Here is a 23456-nt window from a genome sequence, read left to right on the forward strand (position 1 = left end):
GGCGAAATCCGGCAACCAAGCCATACAGGCGTCCCGGTGGATATCAGGTGAGCGTAAGAGTCTTTCATTAGTGATGGAGATGTAGGGTTACCCAATCAGATCTTCTTTCATTAACGAATTCTACTATTCGAATATCGTCCAATGATATGCATCTCATTTTCAGGATCTGTTTTAATAGCTGCCTCACCTTTTCTCTATTTAAGATAGTTTTTTTTTAATCTTTCACAGATCTTTCCAGCCGAACTTTATGTATCTCTTTTCCTCGCAGATGTTTTTTCCCCCGCTCCTAGTTAGAGTTCAGGAGTGCGTTTCCTTGAGTTTGGTGTTTTCTTCACAGGGCTCCGTCGATTTATTTATTATTATATTTTTTTTGGTTTAGTTGATATTTTATTACAATTTGTAATCTCCTTTCTTTTATCTTGCATTGTTCTGAATTTTTCTAAATTTTCTCTTGATTGAATTTATATCTTTTTTACTTGAACATACTTTTGTCCCCCCTTTTCTTCGATCTCATTCATGGGTTCCATTCGGTTTACCTTTTGATGAGTTACTGGCATCAAATCTCTTACTTTCTTTTCTATTTCCTCCCATTCCGATGAACTCAGATTTTCCCAGTCTTCTTCCTCCTGGTTTTTCTCTAGAATCTCTATTAGGTCACGCAGGCCCACTTCCGACTTAGCATCTTGGGAGTCGCAATCATCCAAATCTTCCCCTCTTGCTAATGATTCATCTAACTTCTGCCTTTCAGCCGATTCCTCTAGAATGATCATTTCTCTTCTTGGTTTCTTCGCAAATTGGGTCGGGTCTAATTTGGGCAGAGATCTTATATTTCTTAGAAATGATCTGGATCCATTTAGTTTCCTTTAAGTGGTTGCTTTCATGTTTTTTCCTTCCTTCGTTCCTTTTGTGAGTGACAGTGGTTCCTTTATTTCTATGATTTTTTTTCTTTCTCTAATGTGGCAACTCCTTGAAAAATAGCAAATTTTATAGTTCCCTGTTCATTCCTGGTTTGTGGATTTGTTGAGTGTCTTATCAGCCTCCTTCACATTCGTCTTTTGTTTTTCTGATAGCCGATGAGCCCCGTCCCTCTGTTTCCCTCCAGAGGATGCAGTTTGTTGTGACATTCAGTATGCTTGATTCGTCTATGGGGACTAGCATTAGGCTCGTCCACCATCTTTAGGTTCGGTTTTTCCTTTTGAATGTCTTCCACAATCACCGTGCCAGGTTGCACATGTGGTCAATGGTTGGCTTCGGATCTTGTGTGGCAATGTCTCATCCACTTGCATTCTTCTAAGACTGCCTCCATTAGTAGCGATTTATCATTCTTTTATTTCCTGACCATATCACAGAATCGATTTTGCCTTAGATTGGTTAGGTCAGCCTCTTTATCCATCTCTGTTTCAATTTCTGATTTCTTCATAAATTGTTGAGTTTTATCATCTGAGAGGTGGTCTTGTCATTTCCCACTTGCAAATCTTGCAGTGATGTACTTAATCTCTCATACAACTTTAGGAATGGGGCAAGTGTTATTGTCAATGTAGCCATTACTGCATTACTGTATTTTGAATGTGAACTATATCAAGCCCTTGTTCATTTTTAGCAGGTTGATCCCTACTACGTTCCTCCTCTTCTCCCTTCTTGTTACTTAGTAATTCCCAATTTCCTTCCTTGAACGCACATACTTCAAGATTTTCTTCAAGCACTTGATTCACCGTTGCTATGCTATGTTATTCTTGTGTTATGGGGGCCCTGCCAAGGTCCGGTGCATGCCAGTCTATGGTCCTTTCACCAGACTTTTGTTTCAATAAGGCTGCTTTGTTGTCTAATGCTGCTATTTTCTCTTTATATAGGATAGGCTTTTTTGTTTCTCTTTTGCAATCCTTCCAGTTAGGGCAGTGAGATCTTGAATCAATTTTTCCACCAGCGCGGAGTTTGAATGATCTCCGGATCTGTGTGCTGCGTTTTTGTTGCTTGCCTCTTTACCCATTCCTGTAGTGAGGGGTTTTTCTCCTATCCTAAGTTTCTCATCCAATGAGATCTGTCTCATAATACTATTAAGTCTTTTTGAATCGTTAAGGCCCTCCTTCACCTCCTACTTCGCTAGGTGACAGTAGTGGCGTTTGAGGTTCTTTCCCCGAGTCAGTAGATCTGCTCATGTGCCACATTCTTTCCTCAAGGTCATCCCATCTGTTAAGATTCTCCCAATTCGAACTATCCACTTTGTTAATTGTTAATTCAGTAGAGTCAGCTTTTGGTCGGATCGGCTCCTTTACTTTCTCCAGCCACTCTTTATTTATAGCTTGGTCGGCCAAAAGATCTTTTAAGCTTTCCTTATGGCTCCAGTCCTGGATTTTCTCCAATGCAATGTCTCCATTGTTTACGGTTTTCAATTGAGTCAAAAAGTGAGTAGATGGATCCATCAAGACGTCACTCTTTACTGATCCTCAATTGGGGTCACTGCCCCCTCCGGTATTAGAATACATTAATACTGGTTTGGCTCCAGGGTCCTCCTCTCTCTCTTGTTCGCATTGGGGAAGCCCACCTCGCTCCTCATGTGGGGCAAACGATCTTTTTGATATTTAATACTCACCCATGGATTTTCACCAGTGGCTGTGTCCATTTTCACCCCAACTGGTGAATCCGCTGGGCTCCTATCCCTGCTCCGACCCAGACTCCCTCTATCTCCGTGTCCATGTCAAGCCCAACATTCAGAGATTCAAGAGTCTTCCCTAGTGGGGTGGGGGGAGTGGCGGCCAGGATCGAAACCAGCCTAGTTCTACCTGGCATAATAACACTCAGGATTTCAGGCTCATTTTCCGAACAGCTTTCCTGTACTCGAGCATCTGAGCACCCATTCGGCTCAGATAAGTCAGTAGTTAGCTGTGTTTCCATTGATTTAACACAGATGTCCCCTTTATCGAGTTCATCGCTTTGCGGTGCGCGTCCCTTATTGTCAAAGCTGTACTCCAGGATTGATTTCCTTCTTGCCCTATCAGGCACGGTTTTGGACAGTATTAGCCGTGAGAAGGGTTCTAGGGTAGGAATTAATAGCTGTTCTGTCGAGGTTGCTGGCAGGGCAGAGAGAGATGTTAATCGTTGCCTCACCTGCATTTTGGTTCTTGTAGTCCTCGGGCCGGTAGTAGACCGGCCTTGTTTCATCTCAGTCCATGTCATCTTATTTTTCATCATAGTGCAGCTCCTCTTTTTCCTCCACTTTCGCTCCGCCTTCGCGGGAGGAAGTGGTTTTAAGTCGTAGTGGCTTCTGGTCACGTGGTCTGGGTCAGCTCCTCCTCCAAAAGATCAAAGGGGCCAGCAAAACGTCTGAACACCGGACAACACCACTTTACTCCACTTTCTTTCCCACTTCTGTAGTAATGCACTAGCACCCCAGAAATCATGGTGACCACGACACAATGATAATGAGCCCACTTCTGTAGTAATGTACTGGGACCCCAGAAATCCTTGTGCCCACTGTGATTAACCTGAGGGTATTCTCACACCTAAGACTCCTGGATCCTCTTCTCAGGTGGCCAGGGAAAGGCCAACGCTCTTGGATCCTGACACCGGGGGTGGAGAAGTGAGGGAGGATCACCTTGGTGGAGGGTCCTTGGGAACTGGGAGTCGGGTATCCTTAGGAGAGACATGGTAACCCCCTTATCCTTTTAAGACTTTACCAAACCCTTCCTGGACCTTTATAGGTTATTATAAAGCTGTTCCCCTAATTTCCCCACATATGACACTTAACAGTACTGGGACGAAGAAGAAACAACTAAGAGTAATGAGCACTACCCTTTCACCACTTTAGTACTGGGATGAGGAAGATGCCTACAAGGAGCTATGAGGGTCTGGCATGTCCCCTTAACTATGGCCAGGCAAGTCTCATTAGGGATCCACACCAGCAGCCTGTCAAGGGGCTGCAGGTATATAAAGAGAGACCAGCGGAGCAGAGCAGTGAGTAAGAGGGATACCTGAGTGGAAGAAACCAGCAGGGCACCGTGCTACAGAGGAGGCAGCCGTGGTGGGACTGGATGAGTAGCCAGGACACCGGCAAACACTGCAGAAGACTTGCACAGCCTATAGCCAGTGGGTTGTGTAAGTATTGCAAGTCTGCGAGCCTTCGTTATAGAGGATCACAGCAGGAGCTGCGAGAGAGCACCAAGAAACAAGGACACTGTCCGCATCTGGAAAGAAGCATTCCGCTTGCCGGCATGCAGACAGAGGCAGGCGAGCAGAGTTCCAGAGGGTGAGTTTCCCGGCCTCAGTGGTGAAGGAGAAGCAAAGGGAACCGCCTGAACGAGACGCTACACGCTGGTGAGTGTTGGGGAGGATGCTTGCACAAAGGGCCGCTCCTGCGAATATATATTGAATACCGAATTGAATGGAACTTTATAATTTAGCGAAACCAATGCTTAGTGAATACTGTACCTAATGGAATTTTAACATTCAGTGAAACCAATGCATATTGAATGCCAAACGGACTGGAACTTTACAATTAAGCGGCAGGAATGCTTATTGAATACTGAATTGAATGAAAACTTGAATTTAAGCATTCTAAGCGTTTAATGGAATAAAAACCTTCATGGGCCAAGCAAATAAAGTGAATAATCCTAATGCCCATGTGAAAATGAATTACAGAAAAGGGCACAAGTGTGACAGAGAGTGATAAGAAGGTGGGTCAGAGCAAAACACCCTCAAAAGAACTTTTATGAATGAATTCAAAGCCAAAGACTGGAAAGGATGTGTGATACGTGATGGCAGAGCAAAGAAGCTGACACGGAAAAGCCAGAAGATTGTAAATCTACACATCAAAGCTAAGTGGCCGAGAGTTATGGATCCTCGTTGCGCAACCTTTGATGTGTGGACCGTTTGGTCTGACCACTGCAACTACACCAGTGAGTGCTACATGTTGAAAACCCAAAGACATGTTGATGATGAGGTTAAAGCCTTGGGGAAGGGAGCCCTGAGACTTCAGGAGCTACATTGTGTGGTTTTGGGAACACAGCCTCAAAACCTTTTATTTTCTGTGTACTGTGTTGCTGAAACTTGGGGGAGGGAACCCTGAGGATCGGTTTTGAACTATATCACCTTGAACTGGAGGAAAGTCATCTTGAGACTTTTTCGTGGAACTTTCTTAGACTTGGGGAAGGGGAGCTGAAAGGAAACTGTGACCTGGAAGAATCTGAGAACTTTGAGTTGAACACCATTTCTTTTAATTTTGACATCCCTACACATTAGTTAGCTTTAGTTGTGAGGGCAGGTATAGGTTTTGGACTCAGACTTTTAAGATGAACTCTTTGACTCAGACTGTCCTTAGTTTCGTTCAGGTAGGGAAATCCCACCTTAGCATACAGCAAGTTCACCCTTCTATGATCCGGACACTTGATTTAATAAAGTATTTTACTTTGAACGTTAAGTCGGTTGTCTGTGTCTTGCTTAATGATGCCCTCACACCACTCCATGATGATAATGAGCCAACTTCTGTAGTAATGTACTGGGACCCCAGAAATCGTTGTGGCCACTCCATGATGATAATGAGCCAACTTCTGTAGTAATGTACTGGGACCCCAGAAATCGTTGTGTCCACTCCATGATGATAATGAGCCTACTTCTGTAGCAATTTACTACAGCCACAGAAATCATTGTGACCACTCCATGAGAATAATGAGCTCACTTCTGTAGTAATGTACTGCGACCCAAGAAATCATTGTGTCCACTCCATGATAATGAGCCCACTTCTGTAGTAATGTACTACAGCAAGAGACATTGTTTCCACTCCATGATAATAATTCTGCTTATGTAGTAATGTAATGGGACCCCAGAAATCAGTGTGTCCACCCCATGGTGATAATGTGCCCACTTCTCTAGTAATGTACCCTGAACCCAGAACTCACTGCACCCAGCCCGCGCTGTTAAGAAGGCCACTTCTGTAGTAATATAACAGGACCCCTGAAGTCATTGTGTCCACCGCCTGCGGTGCAACAAGGACCGTCACTGACTACCATGACATTATCAGGCATAGGTCTGGCGCCCTGCTGCGATGGGCTTCCTACCGCGACAAGTTGTACTGCGTTATACTTCAGAAACCCAGGACGGGAGACAATTTTTTAAATGAACTGTCCTATGGTTAAAGCTTTTTTTTTTTTTGCCGTCCACCGTCTTTTCGGAATTTGATTTTTAGCTACTTTTAAACCTTGTATTTTTTTGTTACTGATCAGTATTTTAAGTGAGGCCTTTGCTTTGGTTCGTTTTTCCCATTCGACACATTTCCCTAGCGGTGTCATGTCCCCTCTGATTTGTTTCTGTAAACATTATTTTTCCTTCATTTGCTTAGGTTCCCTTGCTGTGTTGTCCTTGTCCCAATGAAGTGCCCCAGCATCCCCTTAAAAATCATCACGGTAATGAACTTCCATGGTTATTGACCCTTCCGTGAAATGACAGGAAATGACATTGCGTTGTCCTTTACCGCAATGATAGCAACTATACTTCCCATAAATAAATAAATAAATAAATAAAACTAGGATATTGCAGGTTTGCAAGTGCTCCCCCTGGAGATCCAGAAATGATGTCCATTAGGAATTTAATGTTTTTCCATCTTTTTATCCATTTTATTTTGATCTCCTGTAGTGCAAGGTTTTCCTTTTCTGCAGAACTGAACAAGGTTTTCTAGAGTGTGTTCTAGCTGGGGCGCAGCAGAGCGCTGTATGTAGCGGATGCAGCCAGGGGGTTAAGAGTAGGGTGCAGGTGGTTGCAGGGCCAAGTATTATGTCTCTTCCTCTACTCACTGAACTGGAGCTCTTTTGACTCTTAAAGAGCACAGCATTCTATCTTTCTGCAATTAAATCATGTTGGCAGCTCATAACTAGTTGCCATGCCCTTCTCAATGTGAGCCTAAACTAGCCATTAACTACCAGTCTACATTCATGGGGTCTTGTCATTATGTAGAAGTTCATTAACTTGCACACAGGTGAGGGAAATCTCTGGCCATCGGCAGCACCCCGGCATTCTATTGGAATCTGTTGAGTTGGTAGGCTTGCTTAGCGCCTCTACATATTCAATTCTTTCTAAGCACTGGTCCAAAGGTGCTGCATCATTCCTCTTCGTGTTGCCCGGTTTTGAAGATATATGCTAAATTGATTGAAAATATGGTATTTAAGGGTGTTGAGAAATGAGTGAGAACTGACCACCCACTAAGCTTAGGGGAGGGGCATACTCTTCTATGTTCTTGTGCCACAAACAGAGTGACTCCAGAGTCCTTTTGATACTCCTAACTTTGGGTCATTTTAAGAGGCTCTCCCTTCTGGCTATCGTTGTTCAATGAGAGTTAATCAAATAGATATTTGAATCCTCTCCTAGACGGGTAGCTATTAAATGCTTTTTCTAACATCTGAGATGGGGTTATGCCCTTTTAGCGCCTTCATGATGCAAAATTAAGAGTTCTTGACTTTTTGGTGCTCGGGGGTCCAGATTCTTGACACGTTGCAGAGAATTCAACAGTAGTTAATAGCTGCTCCTATGGCATGTCACTCCTTAGGAAATAAATTCAGGATCCTTCCATGTTTTCCGGATCGCCAGGAGCCGGGTTTTTTAACGTAGGTAACTGGTTGATTTTCTTCGGCTTTCTGCAATGTTTACTACATTCTCTAATTTTGAATTAACAAAACTGTGAATCCATAATGTTAATTCTAAATGTACCATAAATATCACCAGTTCTGATACTGGCCCCTGGGGTACTCCACGCATAGTCTTTTTCCGTATTGAACAAGCGCTGCCATGGTTGCCCTCTGAGTTCACTTAACCTATTCTTGACCTGTACCATAATACCCACTGCCATGCCAGTGCTTACCAATTATTTCTGGTACGGTACTGGATACTTCACCAAAGTAAAGGTGGACCAACTGTACTAATTTTGGGGGACATTTCCATGGCCCCCTTTTTTGCAAAGCATGACTATGCCTGGGCTTGAGCATTCTCATTGATTCGGCATAAATAAGATGGAGCCTGTACTTCAGCACCAAAAACCGGCCTTCGACCATCATCTACAGCAATGCAAGATCTACATGAAGGTATCGCATGCTCCCCTGTTCTCATCGATGCCACTCTCGGGCTGTCAATGTTGTTAAGGGACCAGGCTCCCTCCGGGCACCTCTTTCTGAGTGCCATCCCCCTCCTCGCAGGCATGTGGACTGAAGGTCGCATACATAGGATCAGGCTGGTTCTCTGGGGGTAGAAATTTAGCTGATGGAAAATTGGGGTGCGAGGTGAGACAACTGGTCTCCAGTTGCCACTCGCTGTTGCCACTCGCAGTACCCGGTGGCACTTTTGGTACCTACAGCACTTCATATGTATTAAATACTATGTATTCATATGTATTAAATATTATCAGAGTATTAGTCGGCCGGATCTCCCAAATCCTGAAATGGAAGTCAATCGCAAAATGTCCACCTTTTGTATTCGGTCACAAAAGGAACAATAAATCACTTCTTTCTTCTGCTACAGAGTCTGACCAACCACATGGGTCTGAGCCCAAAGACTTTCTTGAGCTGTTGTGACCATCCCTTGTGTCCATAATAGAATGCTACTTTTTCAAGTCCACTTTTTAAAAACCATAAATCTATCGAAAATCCAGCCCCATGAATACAAACCATCAAAATAAAGGGACAATTCCTACGCAACATTTTACGTCCACAGAATGACATGATGTTTAATACTCTGCTACCGACAGGGCTGGCTGTTCCTGCAACAGATTCTTGCAGGAGTTCCTTCAAGATACTGTGATCAGGCCAGAGACGAAGACTCGGCCAAGGCCCCTACAGCCATCACCTAGGGAGAGCCATTTAGAGATTGGTAGAAGATGTCCTTCCACGATGGATCCAGAACCTAGTAATCTTTACCCAGATATATGGGCTGTGCTTAGTTCATGGTTCATCATTAATTTTTGTTGCATTAAATGATAAATATTCTAACTCTAGCAGAGGCGAAGCAGTACTTACAAAGAATGAAATCAAGACTTTACTTGTATTTCCTCAATTGATACTTTGGGGGTTACACACATGGTTTGTTCCTAGAGCCACATTTTCTTTCTCGCATCATGCTAGACTCTTGGGCCTGTTATCACTACAGCCAGAGTTTGGGTCGGATTTCTTCTTCCACGTCATGGTTGTTCAAGCAGGTCGGTTTTGACCATTATGTGATATTGTTTCATTTTGAGGTTGGCTTTGTTATTAAAGTGTATGGATTGTACAGAATGTGTCCTCAATATATGGCAGCCGAAGCTACCCGACATGCCATCGACCTATGCCAGCCATGTGCGTTTTCCTGTAATATTAAATCCAGGCCTTTGAAGTTAAATGAGACCTATTGAAACCCAGAGGAGATGTGGTGCACAAGGGAGACCTTTAGTGACCTGTTATCTGGTGATATCAGTGCCTTGTCTGTGCTTTATTCCAGGTGCTCGGTCTCACCACTATTTAGGTTGCTCTCTTCTGAGGTTGAGCTGCTCTCAGAGACCCTTATTTTTACATCAAGGACTCATCCTGAGGAAAAGAACTAGTACTCAAAATTGGAGTGTGAAGGTCAACATTTCTTTGATTATTTTTTTGGTGTTGACCACACCCAAACCTGCCAGCCTCCCACCAACGGCTACGATTTCACAACCAATCTTATGGAGGCAGTCTGCTATATGTCCTTCACCATCAACGTTGACTTCAAGTCCAATTTTCGATGTGGATCTCTTTGGACCTTTCACGTGATGGACATGAACCTTCAACGTCGAATTATTCTTTAAGGCCAGCATAAGCGTCAGCCACAACGCTTCACTTAATGGGAAAGCCTGCTTTGACTTCGGAATGCGCCGCTTTGGCAAGACAGCATTTGTTTATGGTTGATTAGAGGAGGGCAGGGCGATGTGAAGATGGGGGTTTAGGGAGAAGATCCCTGCCGTACTTGGGAAGACTGGAGAACTCTGTTGCAGTTTGGCTGGAGGGACACCCTCCTCATTCTGGTGACTAAGTGGCATGTGCAGACCTGTGACCTCAAAAATTGTACTCACCAGTAGGCAGACTCTGGGTGATACAAGTGCTGTGTCAGTGTGGAAAATTAACATGGCAAGTCACTTTTATACATGGCTAGTAGCTTACAACTTGAAATATTTACCCCAGGCATGTGGTACATGCAGGCACAGTTTCTCCTGCTAAGAGCTAAATAAGTGCCTTCATTCGACCCCCTTCCCCCATATGCATTCATTTATTTATTTATGTCTTTACAACTCAGGTGGAAGGAGTGGAGAGAGTGCCTGTTAAACCTCTTGGCCAGTATATTGAGTAGTCAGACTAACAACGCATTAGACATCCAAGGGATAAAGGTTGGCACATTCTCTGTGCGAGAGGATAGTTTGCCCCATTTTAAATGGGAGGTGCATTGGCTGTCTTCTTTTTTTTGATTCTTTATTTAACCTTTAATTTTAATTTCAACAATTCAACCGGTGGTTAGTACAACATATCATTGATTGTATAATGACTGGTAACATCACATTGAATTCCGGCTCTCGTATTCCTACCATCCCTACTCCCCCACCTCCAACCCCAATGAAACATTTACACAATATAGAATAGTCATCCAGGCTTAACAAACTGAAAATAATTGTTCCCGTAGTCGGGGGAAACCCTCCCATGTGTCGGATACATGAAGCCACTAAGGTTTAGGATATCGCGGGGGAAGTCGTACACAGTACGGATCTGTTTCCAGAGTGTGTATCAGTACGCCTGGTTCTGAGTCATCCCTTTAGACATGAATTCATCTACGAAAGTGTGCCTTGTCACTCCCCCCTCGATGTTTGGGGTGTTGGCTGTGATCTTTGAACCACATTTCTGAGCTCTTTTTGAAGGTGAAGAAAATGGATGAAAACCTTCTCTAGGGGTCCAGACCATTCAAGAGGAACTTCCCCTGAACTTGTATGTCACCATGTTTAGGTTTTAAGCTGGGTTGCTGGACATCAGATTGGGTGTGACTTGTGTTAAGATGGATTTCTAGAATCTGGCTTGGTGGACAGATTACAGAAGACCACCCTAGTTCTGGAGAACAGGGATATTCTGAGAGGTTAGCCAAAACCCAATCAAGGTAGCAAAGGAGCAGTCACGGATATTCTCAGCAGATTGTGAGTGGGGTCCGGGGTCCACAACGAGTCCACACAGTGAAGCGCACAATAATTCCACTTAGACATGCAAGTACATACTCTATTATAGGCCCAATAACACACAAAAAGAAATGTATTTAAGCAGGTAGCACTATCACACACCACTCAATTATAAAACATATATACAGTCACATTTAGGTGTGTAAGAATGGATATAATAACTTGGTCAACACGAAAGAAGGCAAGCAATCCTGCAGTAGAATGAAACCTGTTCACACAAATAATAACCTAACTATAGAAGTCCACTCCCTATGATGTATGGGGCCTCGTGCCAAAAAGTCCCACAACGTCTTCTTAGGAAAGCGAACAGATGTAGGAAGAGTTCTTGTGGTGGTGAAAATGTTCCAGAAGATACTTTACCAATGTTACAGGTAAGTACAATTATTTACCCATCTTTAGGTACAGCTTTTAGATCAAATGATCAAAAAGCGATGGACTAGAATAAGCCAAAGTTTATTCTAAGTTTTAATATAGGGGTAGACGGCGACGGCTGAATGCTTTGCTAGTGCTCACCCACCGGACTCCGATTTTCTCAGTTGCCTTGGTAGGTCAAGTGGCGGGTTGCAGGCTGTTGGTTTTCCTGCTGTTTTTTCCCGGTGCATGGTGTCCACGGGTTGCGGGTCCAATGATTTCTCCAGTCAGCTGCTGGTGCAGGATACAACCCCTGGCGAAGAAGGCAAGCAGGGTTCAACGATGCTGGACTCCCCTGGACTCCTCTCCTCACTGGATACAGGGAAGCGACGTCCACCAATGGTCAACACACAGCAGCGGTTAAAGAAGACCTTCCAGGACAGGGTCCCTTGATGCTGAGAATGTCAAATATAGCAGGAAGGCGCCTGGTGGCACTAACTGAAGATGACCACATTTCTGACTGAAAACACGGAACGGCAAAATTTCTGGCGAGGCAGCTCACTGTAGAGCAGGTCAGTCCACTGCGTGATCCAGGGACATTTCCAAAAGGCTCTGGATGTCAGGAGCCTCGAAGGCATCGAAACTGGTTAGTCCCACCAGTCTAAGGGTTGAAGCATCACAGAGGGCATTCGCAGATCAGGTAGTCCAGCAGGGCTTCACCGGCCGCAACCCAGAAAGGGGATGCCAAGCCCCTTTGGGAGTCGTCCACGGATCTTCAGTCGGCTGCTCTTCTGCACAGGATTCTTGGCCCCAACGCTGTTCTGAAGGAACGGCTGCAGGAGTCCTCTTTTTATCCTAAATCATGGTTAGAAGCAAGTCAAACCTCACCAATGGTACGGATCTGCACCATTCAAAGAGCCAGCAGTGGTCCAATTGGGGAACGCTGTGGGTTTCACTCATGCCCGATACGTAGACTTTCAGGCACCAGCAATGTGGAGTAGGACAAGACAATCCCACCCACTTCCTGGGTCCACACACCAGGACAGCAGTAGCCTACGAAAGCAGCAGCAGCTTTCTCGGGTGAATGCATGACCATATAAGGCAGAAGGCAAGAAGAAGGCCAAACAACAATATGGTCAAAGGCCAAACGAACAAGCTTGTGGCACAGCCATGTTAGGGCACTAGATAATACAGCTTTGCTTTCTACAGTGTGTAAGGGGATTTCTCTGGACGCAATGTTATATCACCTTCGATAGAAGAGTTGGCGGTGGGCAACTGGCTACTTGCAGCCATTCAGCTGTCCCTTACGTAGATTCATTTCACATTTACATGATTTAAAACAGCTATTTTTGTCTGCAAATGCGACTCTCTGAAAGCCAATGGGTTAATTGTAGCTTTCAAGCAGCTTCTGGTGTAATATAACATCTAAACAACGAAGTATGTCTTCAATGGAGTCGAAATGTAAAAAAAGAAACAGTGGCACTCTGGCCTTGACTGCAAAATGTTGAGAATATTTCTTGTATGGGAGGTTTGTAAGCTTGTTTGTCCTTGTTTACTAAAGAAGTAATGCAACAGAAATGGCTGGAAGATTGCAAGTGCCTTGTAAACCTTCCCATTATGAATGCTTCTGTTGCAGGTCTGCTGCATTGGTGCAAACCCACATTTCTCTTTCCCAGGCTCATCGAGATGAAGTACTGTGGAGTATTTCTTGATGATTTGTTCTGTGTGCCTTTTCTCCACCCTAGATCTGGCAGTACGGAGAGTGGGTGGACGTGGTGGTGGACGACCGGTTGCCTGTGAAGGATGGCGAGCTGGTCTTCGTGCACTCCGCGGAATGCTCTGAGTTCTGGAGCGCATTGCTGGAGAAGGCCTATGCCAAGTAAGTGTCCTACTCCCATCCCGCACAACCCCATCAAAGCCCCTATTCAGACCACCATTTTCGCCTCCCAGTGGCTTCAGGTTGCCATTTGCCAGTAGGGGTGGCCTCTGTGTGGACTACCTGTGTGGATCTCCACCGGTCCAAAGCAGAAGGCAAGGCTCCTCGACCGCAGTCCGAGAGTGTCCGGGCCATATCTTGTGCTTACTGCGCCTTATAATTTCCTCTTTTCCCTTGCAACTTCTCATAATATTGAATGTGTTTCGCTGCCCCGCCACGGCACGGCTAATACATGCCACTGATAAGCCAATACAATGCACAGGATGCCTGCGAATATCCACATCTTTTACTGGTGTCCACCTTTAGTGGCTGGTCACATTTAAAGGGACATGGCCTGTTGGTGGCCACATGATTCCAAGCCTTTATTTGGAAGCCAAAAGGGCGGGGCCTTAGGGGTTGGACTAAATGCCACGCCCACACATGTAATGGACCTGCCCCCTTGGCGTACCCCTTCTCCATGTAATGATAGGCGAAGAGCCAGTGCTACTCATTGGGCTGGACTTGCCCGGACCCGGCAAAAAGTGTCTCCCCGGGAATAGGGTTGTTATGATAGTATTCTGCAGAAAATGTTTAAGTACAGCTTTGTAGGGTTAAAAGGTGTGCACCTTTTGCACTCCTTTTCTCTTGGGTTATTTTCCAGGTGTTAATAATTATTCTCCTGAGAGGATACTGCTTATTTATAGCTCCAGACCCCGTCCTTCATCTCCCCAACCTCTACCCTCCACCCCACCCCCATCGCTGGGGGGATTCCACAGATGCTCATTTCCATTTCAAGCACTGAAAGGAAAAGGATCAGGCCATGGTAGCCCGCATCCAGTTTTTTATTTTCCATTTGCATTGTGGGACATGTAGTTTTGCATCTTCGTATATAATTGAAGAACTACAATGACCAGAATACAAAAGGAAAACAAACAGAACTGGATAAGCTATACATGCGTGTAGTTGAGAGACCTGTGAATGAGAATGCTGAACCTTGGCAAGGGAAGAGAGATGTTGCTTAAATCAGGAATAACATAAGATCGTAGAAGCAAAGGCAAACGTGTACAGTTGCTGCTCTAAGAAGTCTTGCTAACAATACACCATAAAACAACACATTCAGTCCGCTACAAGCCAAGATCCACGTGCCATGCCAGCGTAAGTAGGTCACCCGGCTATAGAGTTAACTTGACATTGTGGGACTTTAAGTTTGCTTTTTAAAATGAGGAGTTCAAAACTACAAGTCCCAGAATGCAAAGCGTACAAGTAGAACTTCAATTATTCAGATATGGGCTGAGGAAATGTAGGTAATGGACCCGAGATGATCTGCCATCGCTTAATAGCCCAAATTAAACTCTTATTTATTTAATTAGGCATTTATAAAGCACACCAAGCCCATAGGCAACAAGGCGCTGGTTACTGTAGGGTTAAGGGGGGGCTAGGGGTGCTGTGGTAAATGTCAATTGAAGAGGTAGGTTTTTGGTTTCTTCCTGAAGATGTTGTAGGATGGTTCATTGCGCAAGTGCATGGGTAGCTTATTCCATAGAGTGGTGGCCTGGACTGGGAAGCTGGAGCCGCCTGCCCTTTTCCTGTTGAATCTGGGGGGGGGCAGTGTATGTAGGCCAGTCTTCGAGGTCTTGTCGGAGGGTTTTTTGAGTTTGTTTACCAAGTAAATGGCGCATTGTTTGATGGAGAGGATCTTAAAATTGACCCTGTCTTTGACTGGGAGTCAATGGGCAGCTTTTTCTGCCTCATATATATGTTCTCTTTTGCCGGTGTCCAGAGCTGCTCTCAGGGCGTTGTTTTGTACCGTTTGAAGATTGCTCAGGTTTTTGCCAGATGTGCCGCTGAGCAAAGAGTTACAATAGTCTGGTTTTGAGCAGATGAGGACAGGTGCTGAGGAACGGTTTGCTGGCAGTGATGAGTTTGGTAGCATAGCCTGATGTGGAGGCGATGTGATTGACCTGGCGAGACATATTTAGTGAGGAGGCCAAATATACTCCAAGGGTTTTCACAGATGTGGCCACTGGAGTGTTGACCATCGATGATGAAGGTTTTGTAGACAGGGTGCAGATTGGCTAGGCGTGCCGGGGGACCGCCTAGGAGTATGTCTGTCTTCTGGTCATTAAGGCAGAGGCTGTGTGAGGCCATCCAAGAGTGTACGGTTTCATAGATGGAGTTCACCTTGATGGCGTCTTGAGTATAGCTGCCAGAGAGGGGGATAAGGATTTGTGTATCGTCGGCGTAATTGGTGTATGAGATGCCTAGCAAATCCAGGGGAGCAGAAAGGTGTTTGGTGTATATGTGGCATAGAGTGAGGGAGATGCAAGATCCTTGTGGTACATCGCAAGGGGTTGGAGTGGGAAGCGCCGCAGCTTTGCCTGCGAAGACCCGAGAGGTTCTGTCCACAAGCAAAATATGCAATCCACTTTGTCGTTGCAGATGAGAATTGGGCTGAGGATGTGAGGTGGTGGCATAGAGTTTCATGGCCGACCAGGTCGAATGCCGGGCACAGGTCTAGGAGGAGGGAGAAGTTGCCTCGGGTCGTTGGCCTCGTGAAGCTGGTTTTTGAGGTCCAAGAGGACTGTTTCCGTTCCTGGGGTGGAATCCTGGTTGACGAGTGCCCAGGATGTGGTGTACTTATAGAAATGCCTGAAATTTGTAAATAGGTGACTGTATCATGATTTTCAGGAGGAATGGCGCATGGGGATCGGTCAGTAATTAATAGGAGTGTCTGGTTCGAGGGAAGGCTTTTTTATGATTCTTTGATGATTGTTGGCACAGAGCAGGACTGAGGGGGAGAAGAGGTTCTGCGCAGTCTTTTACAAGGGCGGCTGGCCAAGAGTCTTCTCTGCAGTGAGAGGGTTTCAGGCCCTTGATAATTGTTGCCAAGGACGGAGACACATGTGGGCTTGTACCCAAAGACTGGCTGGCATCTGCAGGAGGTGGGCTGCTATTCAGGTCTGATGCTAACTGCTGTGACTGCTTCGATTGTGGCGCGCTTGAGGGTGATTTTAGTTTGCATTGATGTGATTTTCTTGGTAAGGCATCTTGGACCGTGTTGCACCAAGTGTTGTCTTTGATGATAGTGGTGTGCGGCAGTGTTGGGGATTCCAATCCTCTGAGGATTGCAAATAGATCTCGGGAGCTGGAAGAGGCCATGGTGATTCCATCATTGTAAGCGGTAGCTTTGGCGGCGTGTATAATTTCGATGTAGTGACGTGAAGTAGAGATAAAGTGAGCTGTGTTGGTTTGAGAGGGGTCTTTGTGCGCCAGGCTCCTTCAGCGGCTCTTTTTTGGCGCAGGAGATTCTCAGGTCAGGTGTGAACCAGGAATTGAGGGCTTACGGTTGTGTTGGATGAGCTGGGAGAGGTCCTCTTGTAAAGTAGCAAGAGGGCCAGGGGTGTCAGTAGATGTGGAGTGAGATGGTAGCGTTAGGTGAGCATTTCAGCTTGGCCGATAGGGATTCACAATTCGGGAGGGTGGTTGTGTTGAGTGCATAGAGGGGAGGGAGTGTTAGGGAGAATTCTCATAAATGTGCTTATGCCCTTCACCTTAGAGACCCTCAGCAACTTTGCTGGATTTTGAGGACTTGATTTATTTACCTGGAGAGAGTGTGAGCCTTTTTTCCCACTCTCTCATGTATTTTGATGTGTGCTTTACTCTTGTGTTCTTTTATTATAGAGTTTTAGACAACTCCATAGGCATCCTCTTTTCATGCGTGTTACACAGCACCCTCAGTGCAGTAACACAGGGAAGCCTTGTTTGGCTGTCCCAAGGTTTAAAAACCTTCTCTGGGATCAACTACTGTTTCCCAGAGAATGTAAAGTAAAATTGACTTTACTAGTCTTTTTAAATTCCTAGACCCAGCACACCCTATCTTACAATAGAGTGCTGGAGGGGTTACTTAGCATCCCCTGTGTCTAGAAACTCATGTAACAGTCAAATGCTACCCTTTCCTCTCGAAATGGATGGTGGCAGTGGTTTTACAACAAACTACCATGGTTTTTCCCGACCGCGAACACCGGTAGCTAAAAATCGCGAGAGCCATGTTTTTCAAGATGGCATCTGAGCCCCCTTTCTTTAAACAGGACCAGGTCTTCTTTTTTCAACATTTCTTTTTGGGGAAGGTCCTTCTAGAGTTTGTCTCTGCGTGCCAAACTAGGTTTGGTCCCTCTGTTTCTACGCCTTTGGCAGGCTTCAGTACTGAAGACCACTTCTGGTGCCTGAGTGTCTGGGGTGGGCAGGAAGTGAGGGAGGTGCCCGAAACCCCCTGTGCTTAGTCTCCCAGGAGACCCAAATGCACTCTGGCATGATTGGCTGGCTGACTGTCTGGCAAGGACAGCCACCCTGCTGGGTGAGTGGCAGCTAGGCTGGAATGAATGGGAGAAAACTGTTTAAAAGGCGAGTCTCTTGGACTGAAAGGCAGAGTCAACCACTGGAACGAAAGAAGGAATGGCTGCTGCAACTACTGGACCATTGGTTTGCCCGGTGGAGCGCTGCTGCAGGTCCGAATCGCCAAGTTCACCTCGACAGAGAAGCCCCTTCAAGGACGACTTCTTCCTTTTGAGTTGGTAGGACCAATCAACTTGGAAGCCACCTGGATACCATTCTCGGAGCTGGTTAGGATTAACCAGGGGGAAGGACACCAGCTTGTGTGCTTGAAGAACAGCAAGTGGAATCGAACATTTGCCAATTTGCCAGCTTTCTGATCCGGCCCGATGCAGTGCAGGAGTCCGCCGGCGTCCTCCCTCTTGTCCCCATTACTGAGGCTCAGGAACAGCGAGATCTGCAGGAACTGCCAGGAACAGAAGTCTTCAGCTGCATCTTTTTCTTCAATATGAGGTACTGTGAAAACCCGACCGAGAGAACTTGCCTCTCACCGTGAAGGTTTGTGGAACTTTGGCGACTTGCAAGCCTAATCAGCTTGTGACCCAACATACAAACCTTTCCTCCGTGAAATACTTCTAAGAACCGTGGCAAAGACTTTTCCATTTTAAATACCAGAACCGTTTTTATAAGACACTAGTCCATTGACTTTGGCCTATCTATTACATTGAAAAACTATTTGCACTGTTTTAAAGTAACGCTAATATTCGTTTTTATCAACCTATGCCTTTTTGCTCATACTTCAATTCTATTTGGCTCCGACTTCAAGGGCGCTCCATTGCTTAGTAATCAGTATTGTAGTATATTTTCTTGTGTGATATTGGTTGCCCCATTTAGTGAATGCTTTTTAAATGATTATGTAATAAATTAATAATTGTTTTACCAAGAAACCTTGAGTAAGTGCCTATCTGAATACTTGCTATTGTAGACCTTTGTGTAACACCCTTACAAGCTCACATTCCCTCTTGAGATAAGCCTGGCTGCTCAGCTCCGCTACCAAAAACTGTGTGGTACAGACTTATTCCAAAGGTTGGTTTTGCTTACACCTGTAGTCCTAGTTGTGTTTAGTGGTCCCAGAGGGTACTGCATACAAACTTTGCCTAACAGGGAGTCCTTGGAGATTAGGGCTACCCCACCTCCTTTTTTGTGATCTGTTGCAGCGGGATAGGGCATAGCGCTTGGGAACGGCTATGGAGAGCGCAGGGCTGGATGCAGGCGTAAGCCAGGTTTCTGTTAGTTCTAAAATGTCGAGATCCTCAGTGGTAATGAGGTCCAGTATGTTGTGAGCGTGTGCACCAGGGATCTGGTGTTAAGCAAGGCACAGTGGAGTGGGTGTGCTAGATGTGTGTGGTGCCGTGTTAAAAAGGGTGTTAGCAGACGTGGGTAAATGGCCGTACGGTATTTCAAGCGGGCATTGGGATGGGTCAAGCAGCAGGGCATGGAGAGGTGAGTAGGTGCAGTAGTGCGTATAGCAAGGTGCGTTTGCCTAGTGGGCGTGGCTTGGAGGATGGTGTCTCGTCTGTAGTTTGGTTGCTAGAGTGAAGTTGGCGTTTGTGCATTGGGGTATGGCATGGGAAGGCCTTTCTAGGGTGAAGAGTGGTGTGGGTATTTGTGCTTGGCTTTCCAGAATATTTACAGATGAAGGCTTTTCTTGCGTGCGGATCCTGCTGCGTGTCTGGGTGCGCAATTGGGCCGTTGCTCTTGAACAGAGGGTGTCTTGGGAGGCAATCGGGTCATGCTTAGGGCAGGCGGGGTCGTTACGTGATGTCTGTTGTCAGGGCCGTGTGTAGCTATTTTGTCGGCTGCATAGGAGGCCACGAATATATGATATGTTATTTATAATGCACTTAATACCCAGAGGTTTCTAAGCGCAGACCCGGGGATCGAACCTGTGTTGCTCCGTGTCGTCTTGCTTTCAAGGCGAGCTCGTTGCCCCTGAGCTATCCTCCCGAGACAGATAGCGGAAGGAGGAAGAGAGGTAATCCATGCGGCCCGCAGGTGGGGCAGCATGCCCATTGTGTAGTGGGCATCGCTAGGTGCCGCATTAGTATGGAACGGCCATCCGGGCTGTGAGAGCGCAGGGAGGAACGGAGTAGGTGGCAGGAGGATGGCATTGTTACTGACGGTGCATCGAGGCACCAGAAAGGGAGAAGGCAAATAGAGTAAAGCCGGTGCGTACGTCTGAGATGACTAGCATGACTTCCCGTCATAGCAGGGAGATCCCCACTGGACACCCCCACCTCTCTTGGCTGGCATCAACCCACGAATTGAGACACAGACAACTGTTGTAAAGTTTGGAAAACACAAGGTCACAGTTTATTGGAGCAAGAACAAACTTGGGACGGTCCCAGCCACATTACAACAGTCAGATCAGGGTGAACCATGTCACCTCATTACCGGTGAACCATGTCACCACTTGGCCACTGGCCAAACTGACAGAGACTGCTGGTCATTCCAGCTACACTGGCACTGCCAGCAGGAACCAGGGGCACTGACCAGGAAGCATGTTGGCCTAAAGCCCTAAGTAAGGGGGGTCAGTGCCCGTCGAGGGATCGGCTCGAGCCCGGCCAATCCCGAGCCACTGCAGCTGCAGCGTGAAGTCCGTCATCGGCTAGGACCGCCCCGATACTCCGCCACGCTTTGATGGAGGCTGACGTTGCCATCAATGCCCCCAACCCTAGGAACTTTACTCCCTTAACATTCCCAGACCTTCACCTCTTCACCCCACTTACCACTGATTATCTGCAACCAGCCCTCTTCAACTCGACCAATATAGACGTCAATAAAACATCGTTGCCTTTCTCAGATAGGTGTACCCCATCAGCATCGAAATGGGAAGGCAAGGAGCTCAAACAGCAGTGGCCTATGTACCCCAGGCCTTCGGCCTTGACGAACTTCGCCACACTTCTATTGAGGCGTTTCCGGGATTTTTCCATGCCGGCTAGCGACATGGCGTCTCTCCACACCTGTCTCTGTACGACCTCCGACCAGAATATTTCCGTGCCCGGCAATTCGTGTGCCAATAAGCGCAAGGTGACTTGTATTTGGGTGAGCAAACGTCCCCGACCCAGCTTGGCCAGGTCATTGCCCCCCAAATGAATTACCAACCACCTTGGTGCCCGCCTCCACTGGAGACGCCAGTTAATTGCAGGCAGCAAGGAATGCCACCGCATGCCAGGAGTGCCCAGCCACACGCATTCGGTAACCTTAAGCCCCAGGTTGTGGCCGATCGTCCATTGCCTGGCCCTTTGCTCAGCGCGTGTCACAAAAGAGTGGCCGATCAGCCATACTGCATCATCTGAAGGAAAAAACATATCACAACATAAGTCTGGTGGGATCAAAACAACATACCCGCACCTCAAACCCCAGCCCACAAGTCCTTGGGCTCTAGTAGTCCGTTGGAAATACACCGTGCTGGGGTCGGACATACAACTGATAACGGCCAGACACCCACCTCCCCACTTTCATGATTGCCTTGGGGGACATCCCCTGTTGAAATGCTGTGGTAGCTGCACCTATCCTGAAACTGTGAGTGGACCAGCCCTCCCCCTGGATACCCAAGGCCCTCAAAGCCATTGTCAGCACTTTGCGAAACTGGAATATAGAAAGGTGGGACGTGTCAGCATGGGTGAGCAAGGGGCCAGCAGTAGTTGCTCTCATCAATACAAAACCCTTAAAAAGGGACACCAGGGGGGGCCCCATGGAGTATTATATTATAACCTTTTCCCAGTTGATCAGTTTTGCTTCTCCTCAACCTTATTTTGACCCCTTCGCCTGAATCATCATGGAACAGGGATACATCACCCAACGTAATAGCCCTGCCCGATGCGTCCTTCCTAGAGGCCGAGACTAGCTCACTAATCCGAAATGCCCCAAAAAATGCCCAAGAGAATGCCAACCTGAAAAATGCTGTTTCATACTCATTAAAGCATATGTCTGGTAACTTGGCCAGCAATTTTACCATAATCCCAAAGTCAATTGGTTTCCGCAAGTCCTTGGCCCTTGGCTCCGAACGGGCCCAACCTTTTAGCGCCGCGCGCACCAGAAAACCTTTTGTGGGATCCCCTCTCCCCTCCAATTTGGAGTGGAAGGCAACTGCTGCCAAATGCGCTGCCGCCCAACTCCTTGACCAGCCTTCAGAGTGTGCCCAGACCACGAAGGCACGCACCTGCTCCTCGGCCGTCTGTATCCCGCCCTGTAGGTCAGAGATGACACTCTTAAACTTACCATAACTCTGTTTGTACCTGGATCTTACGGCTGGCGAGAGTGAGCGCTCACTCAACTCCGCGAGCGCCCTGTCCACGCCACCAGCTGCCACCATTCCTTTTTGAACATAGCTCCCTCCGGCTTGCTGTCCGGGTGTGCCATCCGGAACTTGGACCACTGAAAGCGAGAGAGAGCGTCAGCAGCAATATTAGCAGTGCCCGGCACATGTCGAGCTCTAAATTCAATGTTATTGAAGAGACCCAATTCAACAAGTTTTCTGAGTAGGCTCAACATCGCTGGGCAGGATGCAGATTGGAGGTTAATGGCTTGCACCACCGCTTTGTTGTCTGACCAAAAACGGACCCTCTTGTTGGCCAAACTTTCTTGCCATAACAACAACGCCACTACAATGGGGAACATCCCCAGGACCATTATGTTTTTTGTTCTGCCTTTTTTCTGCCACTGCTGGGGCCATTTCTGGGCACACCATTCGGGCCCTAGGATGACCCCGAAACCTTCGCTTCCTGCTGCATCCGTACAGTTGTAGCTCAGTGTTAGTCTCCCATGGGGTTCGCCACAGCTGAACCCCATTGAAACTGTCCAAGAATTTGCACCACATAATTAAGTCCTCCTTGAGGGCTGCGCTTAGTCTAATATGGTGTTGTTTGTGAACTACACCTGCTGTTGCCCTGGCCAGCCTTCTTGCAAAGACCCTACCCGCTGGGATGACTTTTGCAGCGAAATTAAGCTTGCCCAGAAGTTGCTGCATTTTTTCTAAGGTGGTCCTTTCCTTCTCCAAATTCCTCCCAATCTCGGCCATCAACCCCCTAACCTTGTCCTCTGGCAACCTGCAAGTCCCTTTAACAGTGTCTATTTCAATGCCCAGGAATGTTAAAGTTGTACATGGACCCTCTGTCTTCCCAGGAGCTAAGGGAACCCCCATTTCGCCCATCAATTGCTGAAAAGCGGACATTGCACTTGAACAGTCCTGGGATCCCTTCTTGCCCGTGAATAAAAAATCATCCAGATAATGGACCATTGCTCCACGCTGCTCCCTTCTGCGCGCCGCCCACTCCAAGAATGTGCTGAATGATTCGAAAAAGGAGCAGGACACTGAGCAACCCATGGGCATGCATTTATCTACAAAGAAACCTCCCCTCCACTGGAATCCGAGCAGATGAAAGCTGGACGGGTTTACTGGTAATAGGCGAAATGCAGATTCTATGTCCACTTTGGCCATTAAAGCCGCTTTCCCCATGTTGGCCACCACCAGCATTGCCTGATCGAATGAAGCATAATGCACAGAGCAAGTTTCCGGGCTCAGCCAGTCATTAAAGGAGAGTTCCGGGACTTTTTTTTTATTGTCCCTACGGTTCGGCCATGTGTTTTTAAGCATAACTCGGTAGA

The 23456-nt window shown here is 46.6% G+C and overlaps 1 protein-coding gene across 1 annotated transcript in view; it reads left to right on the forward strand.

Annotated features, from left to right (window-relative positions):
• The window catches only part of LOC138468298 (calpain-1 catalytic subunit-like), a 434133-nt gene that overhangs the window by 275123 nt on the left and 135554 nt on the right, over positions 1-23456 (forward strand). Inside the window, exon 5 of the mRNA XM_069608788.1 lies at positions 13288-13421. Coding sequence (XP_069464889.1) covers positions 13288-13421 — 134 coding nt within the window. The remainder of the gene's footprint in view (positions 1-13287; positions 13422-23456) is intronic.

This window comes from Ambystoma mexicanum, chromosome 4q, assembly GCF_040938575.1.
Source record: "Ambystoma mexicanum isolate Mex_15411 chromosome 4q, UKY_AmexF1_1, whole genome shotgun sequence".
Lineage (NCBI taxonomy): Eukaryota > Metazoa > Chordata > Amphibia > Caudata > Ambystomatidae > Ambystoma > Ambystoma mexicanum.